Source organism: Neophocaena asiaeorientalis, unplaced genomic scaffold, assembly GCF_003031525.2.
Source record: "Neophocaena asiaeorientalis asiaeorientalis breed wild unplaced genomic scaffold, Neophocaena_asiaeorientalis_V1.1 scaffold119, whole genome shotgun sequence".
NCBI classification, from domain to species: domain Eukaryota; kingdom Metazoa; phylum Chordata; class Mammalia; order Artiodactyla; family Phocoenidae; genus Neophocaena; species Neophocaena asiaeorientalis.
In genome coordinates this window covers 581276-589117 of record NW_020175821.1, presented here as the reverse complement: position 1 = coordinate 589117, position 7842 = coordinate 581276, and the positions used below count along the sequence as shown (strand labels likewise).

Here is a 7842-nt window from a genome sequence, read left to right as displayed (position 1 = left end):
TTTTTTTTACGGTACGCGGGCCTCTCACTGCTGTGGCCCCTCCCATTGCGGAGCACAGGCTCAGCGGCCGTGGCTCAAGGGCCCAGCCGCTCTGCGGCATGTGGGATCTTCCCAGACCGGAGCACGAACCCGTGTCCCCTGCATCGGCAGGCGGACTCTCAACCACTGCGCCACCAGGGAAGCCCAGGATCATGATTCTTAATAAATTTTGAAAAGTAACAAAAGGATGGCAGCTTGGAATTCTTACATGATTATTTCCACCCTGCCATTAAAAATAGTAAATAGAGAACATTAGACAGTCTCTTTGAGATTGATGTAATTTCAGACCAACCCAGTCCCCTCCCATCCCTACAGAATGTCTTTTCTTCTTGGAATACCACATTGGCCTAAAGTAAACTCAGGGTATTGAAAAGATCTTAAGACCCCAGACAGTTTTGACTATCACCTTCTGAGACTTCGGGAGATTAAGACAAGAGAAAATCTTCCTGTGAGTGAAATCAGTTAAAAAAAAAAACAAAAAACGATAGGCATTATTCTCCAGAGCAACAAAATAGGACCTGGTTCTTTTGCAGAATAGAATTTCCAGAAGGACCAATGTTTTCTTCCTTCTCTGACCTTTCTAATCCACAAAGAACACACTAGAAATACAAGAAGGTGGTTGCTTTCTTGTTCAGTCTGTAGTTCTGCATATTGAGAAACAAGGGCTCTGTCTTTTTTTTTTTAAACTTCCAGTTACTTCCTAGCCTTGAAATTTAAACTATGTAGAAACTATTCTAAGAAATGGTTTTTAGTTTTCTCAGTGGTGGGAGCAAGTTAACAAAACTGATCCCTTGTTTTTCTAATACCAGGCGCGATGGCAAGGCTCTTGAGAGATTCCTGCAGGATTACTTTGATGGCAACCTGAAGAGATACCTGAAGTCTGAGCCTATCCCAGAGAGCAATGATGGGCCCGTAAAGGTGAGGCGCACACAACTTCCCCAAGCCCCTACATAGCTGTCTCTCCTCATTTCTTTATTCCCAAAATACTGGGAAGTGCTAAGTGAAGACCATGTTGGCTACTCAGTTTCTGTTTTTGTTTGTACTCACCTCCCTCATCATAAAATAAGCATTGTCAGAGTTCATTATGCTTAATAGGGGCAGGATTAGAATTTTCTGATGATATTTGTATTGGGGCTAGGTTACTCTTCAGGGCAGAGCAAGCTAACCCGTAATAGAATAGTTTTAAGAATAGCTATAATATTGTTGTTCTGAGATTATTTTAAGCAAGAGTTGGGTAGCACTTGTTTCCTGTGACTTCCTGAACTTAGTCTGACAGGTGACAGACATGGGAATGAGTTGATTTCTGGGGAATAGTAATATCTTAATAAAGTCTATAAATATGAGTTGGGTTTCATATTTTTAATGGCAACACAACAAATTTGAGAGGGATTGGGTCCAGAAACAAATATAGCTCATGAATGTATACAACTTGGCTTACCAGCTAGAGAATCTTCTCTGTTTCCCAGGTAGTGGTAGCAGAGAATTTTGATGAAATAGTGAATGATGAAAATAAAGATGTGCTGATTGAATTTTACGCTCCTTGGTGTGGTCACTGTAAGAATCTGGAGCCTAAGTATAAAGAACTGGGAGAGAAGGTAAGTGTGAACCATATTCTGAAGTTAAATTTGAGTTGGGAAGTTTACATACATAGTCAGCATTGGCTATTTAGTTACCCTTATTAGTTCAGAACCTAAGTACTGGTAGATTTTTTTTCAACTCTCTACTGTTTACTCACTTTCTCCTGACTGCCCTCTGAGCCTGTACAATGCCTCAGATACCTGCTTTACCTTTCCACTCCTCAGACTCAATCTAGATTGTGGTTAAAAGTATCCTGGCATCTGAATTTTGATAGTGGCTTATATGAATTCATTATGTTCCTTCATCTTATATCACTTGGCTTAGCCCTTATAGTATCTTATTTAGGCCAGGTAATTTTGAAGGTGTCTGTATATAGAGTCTTAATGTGTAGGAACCAAGAGAGAAAAGGGAAGTTTATGGAAAGTTTGATATTGTGTGCAAGTATCACTACTCTTCCTATCTCAGCAGCAAAACTTATCCAAGCTTTTAAAGAATGAGATTGTTTTAAGTCCTAAATTGACTATGTCCCTCAGTCACTGAAAACTTGAAATTTCAAGATCTAACCTTTTTATTAACAGCTCAGAAAAGACCCAAATATTGTCATAGCCAAGATGGATGCCACAGCCAATGATGTGCCTTCTCCATATGAAGTCAGAGGGTAAGTAGATTAAAAACTAGTAAAAGTATCTAGGTAACTGATAGGAAAAAATAAGCTTGTAAACCATTTCTGTATTGCGCGTAGTTTGGAGAGTCCTCATATTCCAGTTGAGCACAGAACCTCCAATGCCTTCCTGGCTTAAAGTTCTGCAGCATTGGCCCACATGACTGCCACAGACCTTGTGAGCTTTCATATTTCTGAGTTTTGATAGGATGTAATGTAGCCACCAATGGAAAATAGTATCTGGTCAGATTAGAAATCATGAAGAGAAGTTACTCCTAGAAGCAGTTATTAGGAAAGTGTATGTCAGAGTTACTCTGGAATCTGAAATTTGTCAACTCTTTTCTTCTTTTGCCAGTTTTCCTACCATCTACTTCTCTCCAGCCAACAAGAAACTGAATCCAAAGAAATATGAAGTAAGTGCATTGTCTCATCTCCCCACAAATACATACACACACACACACACAGACACATATTCAGTTCTTTGAGTTTATGTAACTGGAAACTCAACTCATGGTCCATATATGTCGTTGCTAATGTGCTTTTAAAAATTCAAGTCTTCCTATTGGGGAAAAAGAAAATCCACAGTTCTTTGAAAGGTTAAATTTTCAGAGTTATCTTTCTGTTTTCAGGGTGGCCGTGAATTAAGTGATTTTATTAGCTATCTAAAGCGAGAGGCTACAAACCCCCCTGTAATTCAAGAAGAAAAACCCAAGAAGAAGAAGAAGGCACAGGAGGATCTCTAAAGCAGCAGCCAAACACAACACTTTGTAAAAGGACTCTTCCACGAGAGATGGGAAAACCATTGGGGAGGACTGGGACCCCTATGGGATTATTACCTCTCAGGGCTGAGAGGACAGAATGGATATAATCTGAATCCTGTTAAAATTTTCTCTAAACTGTTTCTTAGCTGCACTGTTTATGAGAATACCAGAACCAGTTTATGTTTGTGGTTTTGGGAAAAATTATTTGTGTTGGGGGGAATGTTGGGGGGGGATTGAGGTGGGGGTTATTTTCTAATTTTTTTTGTACATTTGGAACAGTGACAATAAATGCGCCCCCTTTATACTGTCTTTTCTCCACGAGGTGGGGAAGCAGAGGTTCTCTAGACCAGCACTGTCCAGTAGAACTTTCTGCTATGATAGAAATGTTCTATAATCTTCATTGCCCAATACCTGCAGCTATTGAGCATTAGAAATGTAGCTAGAAACCATATTTAAAATTTTTATTAAACAGTCACATGTAGGGCTAGTGACTGCCATAATGGTCAATACAGCTGTACTGTACTGGGTGTGGACCCAGTTATCACCTGTAATTCCTTTCCAGATTTCATCTCTTTCTATCCTCACATGTTTATTGCACAGGACCCTAGCCTGATGATTAGAACAGGTGAGGGACCTTTCTTGTTGGGCTGTTTCTGGCCTGCCCGTGCCCTAAGGATGGATTGCAGTTTATCCTTGCCATGCAGCTGAGCATGTTTATATCTCCCAAGGGCTATTCTCTGCCCAGAAATGCCCTGTGTGGGTGTGGCATCAGGTTGGGGTTCTATCCAAGTTGTTTCAAGAATTGCTGACACTGCCGGGTACAGCTCTCTCCCCCAAAGCCCAGGGTGTGGTCATTAACTTCCTTCTCCAGCGGAACTGGGAAAGGCAGTATCACTCCTCGTTGTGAGTGAAACATCCACTTTCTTATGCAACAGTGAGGAACGAAAAGGATACAACTGGTATGATCTTTGGTTCAAATGAATTGAACCATTTCCCTCTTCCTTTTTGTGGGTAAATCCAAATCCTATCCACAGTTATAGATTTCAGTTACTGGATAATTCCAGATAGCCCCAGTTGCAAGTGATCCTCAACCTCCATGTTTGGAAAAGGAGAGCTTTATTCCTACTGTATCCTCTAGTTACCAATTTCAACAAGGGTCCCCAACTCCTGGGCCGGTCCATGGCCTGCTAGGAACCGGGCCGCACAGCAGAGGTGAGCAGCGGCAAGTGAGGCTTCATCTGCCGCTCCCCATTGCTCGCATTACCTCCTGAACCACCGCCACCGCCCCCTGCCCCCTGCCCCAGTCTGTGAAAAAATTGTCTTCCATGAAACCAGTCCCTGGTGCCGAAAAGGTTGGGGACCACTGAATTACAAGATTTGACAGAGCCACTTAGCAAAATATATATCAGGATCATCCATAGTGCTTTGAAAAAGTAAAGATGCCTAACCATAATCTTGGGAGATTCTAATTCATAAGACCTGGGCTGGGATCTGGGGATCTGATTTTTTAGGGAGCCCCAGAACTGGTTCATATACACAGCCAAGGGTAAGAGGATTCAAGGAAAACATAAACTTGACACAGAAGCAATCAGTTTTAATTTTTTAGCCATGTTTGTAAAAGAATTCACTTTCAGTACATGGGTAACACCCAAGCAAGCCCTTTCCCATTATATCCAGTTGTATTACAAGTTCCTTTAGTTCTGTTACCAAAAGTTTTCATTGTTTCTTCAGGGAGGCTACCAAGTAAATTCTGATGTTCTCAAGGTATCTTGTCCTGGAAATGGTATCATTTCTCAGGATTTAAAAATAACTTGGCTGAACTAAAGGTGGAGAAGCCAAGTCTCTGCTACTTTTCCTAGTCTCCTGGGCACAGCTGTGGAGTCTTGGCACTGTGCCCATGCCCTAAAAATTTAAGTATGGCAATATGAAAAACCTTAAGAACCTAGAGCAGCTCTCCTACTTCCCACCATGGACTCAGCAATAAGAAGAGCAGACAATTGTACTCTAGTTAATAGCTGCTTTGTTCCTTCATAGCACACTGGGCAGAGGGTAAAGAGCCCTCTGTCATCTTCAGCTGCCCCTGTTCTTTTCCTCAAACTCCAGGATGAGACCTTTAATGTGGGACAATTTCTGATGCAGGTACTCACAGCGGTGCTTTTCTTCCCTGTAACCTGGGTACCGCTGCAGAGAAAAAGCATCCATGTCAAAAAAGAGAGTCAATTCTGCCTTTTTGCTACCATTCCCAGGCCTGGTCTTACCTTCCTGAACTTTTTATATTCCTGGACTATCTTTTCTTCCAGCATCTGAAACAGAAAATGTTAGCACCAAGTTTAACCTTAAGAAAAAAGCTCCAGTTCTCTTAGGGAGTGAAGGAACTTCCCTTCTCATTCTACCAAATTATACAGACTAATTTTTCCCTCAAAACTGGCTTGCTTATCACATTGGTTATTGAACAAACAGGATTATGGGCAGTTAGCCAGGAGTTTACGGCCAGTAGAGCTCAGGGGCCAGCCTGGGCCCATCCAGCCCTTACCTTGTATTCTGGAGTTCCTCGTTGAGTGCTCTTCATCTCTGCTCCCAGCTCTCTGAACCTTTGGTTTGCAGCCCCAACACGGGCATGCAGAGTGCGGTATTCAGCATAATCTGTCTCAAAATCCTGCTTGTAAGCATGGTGCTGTTCTGCACTGTGGATGGCCCTGTATTGCCTGCCAGGAGCAGAGTATTGTCACCTTCAATATCATTGCCCCCCAAAGCTTCCAGTTCCCAGGAAGTTTACCTTAATATCTCATATGCACAAGGCTTGATAAAATTGGAAATGACAGGGGACTCACAGGAGGTAATCTGGTACCTCTTCAGGGCTTGGGGATTCAGAGTCTAGGAAGGAAGCAAGACATGAAGGTAATGATAGGCTTTTTTTTCCCCCACTATGGCAGTTTCACCCTCCTCCCATTAACTCACCTGCTTGAACTGAGGGACTGTGCACCAGCCTGGGGCTAATGTCTTCATCTTTATCTTCTTGCTCCCAATCTTCTCCCTCCTGTAGCTCCTGACTAGGCAGCCCTTGTAGGGGACTTGGAGCTAGAGACAGAGGTCTGAGCCTCTTTTCTTTTAGTTTTACAGTAGCTGCAGGTGCTGGACGTTTCTGTTGGAGAAAATATCTTGGTCACATGAACAGTAAGCCAGAAGCCTCCTATTCTGTCCTCTTAAAAATTACTTCTGGGCTTCCCTGGTGGCGCAGTGGTTGAGAGTCTGCCTGCTGATGCAGGGGACATGGGTTCGTGCCCCGGTCCGGGAAGATCCCACATGCCGCGGAGTGGCTGGGCCCGGGAGCCATGGCTGCTGAACATGCACGTCCGGAGCCTGTGCTCCGCGGCGGGAGAGGCCACAGCAGTGAGAGGCCCACGTACCGCAAAAAAAAAAATAAAATAAAAATTAAAAAACTAAAATAATAAAAATTACTTCCATATAATGAGCTCTGGGAGCATGAAAATGATAAGGTCCCAATTTTTAGATTTCAGCCTCATTGGACACAACTCTCTTTGAAACACCCTTGCTATTACAACTTACCTTGTCCACGTGTTTCTGGCTAGCAGAGGAAGGCAGTACCTGATCAGGCTCTCTGTTTGGAAGATGGGTCTGGTTCCTAGGATTTTTGAAGAGGGAATGGGAGAGATGAAGCCAAGGGTAGGGCTAGATCCCTTTTTACAGCATTTAGGGTGGAGATTAGAGAAGACAATACCAGGGCTTCCCAGATTAGTCCCACCCTGCCCCCAAGTACCTCACTTCCCACTGTGCCATGTGTTCCCTCAAGGATCCTGGGAGTGACTGTCCTTGGCTGCTTGCCAGTGGATCTGGCACCTGGCAGGGAAAGTGGCAGGGGCACTTGGCTCCCTAGGCCTCAGGCTTTGCCCCACCTTATCCCAACTCCCTGCAGTTTCTGGCCTTACCTCTTCTAGTGCCATCTGTGGCTGTGAAATTGTGTCTCCTGCAGAATAGTCTCCCATGTTCTGCCAGCTCTCATGATCTCTGGCATCTTTAGTCAGGTTGTGTCCCTGAACTGAAGATGGGGCTGGGATAGAATCCATGGCTGCCCAAATAGTGAGGCGCTCCCTGAGTGGACCCAGGCAGTGGAGGCGGTTAGGCCCAGATCTGGAAAGAAGTAGTTTACAACAAAAAACAAACAAAAAACAGGAAGGTGGAGATCTCTGAAGCACCTCTGGATATCCCCTTCCCGGACTTTGCACAAACTCTTTCTTACCTGCTACCTGTTCCCCTTACCTGCCTAAATGTTGGCACACAAGGTCCAAGCCACCACCAGGGCCCTCCTGGCCACACTGAGACACTATGAAGGAAAAGAGGCGGGACCAGCCAGGACCTGGGACCCTCAAATACTGTGGGTGAAAGGAGACTGTAAGCTCTATGAAAGTCATTTCCTCCTCCTACTATGAATGCCACTCCTCCCTGAGCCAGCCGAAGCCTGAAGATGGGTCCCACGGGGCTCATTAGCACACCAGGTGCAGCTGGGCCTGAGTTCCTCAGGAGGCTAAGACGGCACAGTCTCTTCAACCGCAGCCTCTTGGGACCACAACCCAGCAGCCCCTCGCCCCATTTGGGGTTCAATTCTCGAAACTTCCTCAGACCTTGGCTGCCCTCAACCTCCCGCCCTGATGGTACCTTCCTGGAGCCCATGTCTGTTCTCCCTGCACTCCACCTCCACACACCCCAGGCCCGCGCTTACCCCTCGGTTGCCTTGGAAAGCAATCACTGGCCGAACCTGGAGGGAGAGCACAGACTTGAGCTAAG

The 7842-nt window shown here is 44.6% G+C and overlaps 2 protein-coding genes across 3 annotated transcripts in view; one reads left to right on the top strand and one right to left on the bottom strand.

Annotated features, from left to right (window-relative positions):
* PDIA3 (protein disulfide isomerase family A member 3) overlaps positions 1-3341 on the top strand; it is a 22825-nt gene extending 19484 nt beyond the window's left edge. Inside the window, exons 9-13 of the mRNA XM_024732582.1 lie at positions 849-957; positions 1506-1634; positions 2196-2275; positions 2634-2691; positions 2908-3341. Coding sequence (XP_024588350.1) covers positions 849-957; positions 1506-1634; positions 2196-2275; positions 2634-2691; positions 2908-3021 — 490 coding nt within the window. The 3' untranslated portion in view covers positions 3022-3341. The remainder of the gene's footprint in view (positions 1-848; positions 958-1505; positions 1635-2195; positions 2276-2633; positions 2692-2907) is intronic.
* Positions 3342-3468: 127 nt separating this feature from the next.
* On the bottom strand, positions 3469-7810 carry ELL3 (elongation factor for RNA polymerase II 3). Of its 2 annotated transcripts, none has more exons than XM_024732583.1 (9): positions 7318-7810; positions 6987-7188; positions 6818-6897; positions 6607-6682; positions 5998-6181; positions 5871-5913; positions 5573-5744; positions 5298-5342; positions 3469-5220 (listed from the first exon to the last, which is right to left on the bottom strand). In XM_024732583.1, exons 1-9 carry the CDS (start codon positions 7467-7469, stop codon positions 5110-5112), a joined length of 1065 nt encoding a protein of 354 aa, XP_024588351.1. In that variant the 5' UTR covers positions 7470-7810; the 3' UTR covers positions 3469-5109. The 2 variants fall into 2 exon arrangements, with proteins under 2 accessions (XP_024588351.1, XP_024588352.1); XM_024732584.1 differs by having other exon boundaries at positions 6646-6682.
* Positions 7811-7842: the final 32 nt, after the last annotated feature.

Excerpts from the sequence above, each read along its gene's own strand:
- ELL3 (XM_024732583.1), bottom strand. The coding sequence starts at position 7,469 with ATGACTTTCATAGAGCTTACAGTCTCCTTTCACCCACAGTATTTGAGG. Across the intron at positions 7,189-7,317 it reads GTGTGCCAACATTTAGGCAG|ATCTGGGCCTAACCGCCTCC; the intron begins GTAAGGGGAACA and ends ACTTCTTTCCAG. Across the intron at positions 6,182-6,606 it reads GCCAGAAACACGTGGACAAG|AAACGTCCAGCACCTGCAGC; the intron begins GTAAGTTGTAAT and ends TTTCTCCAACAG.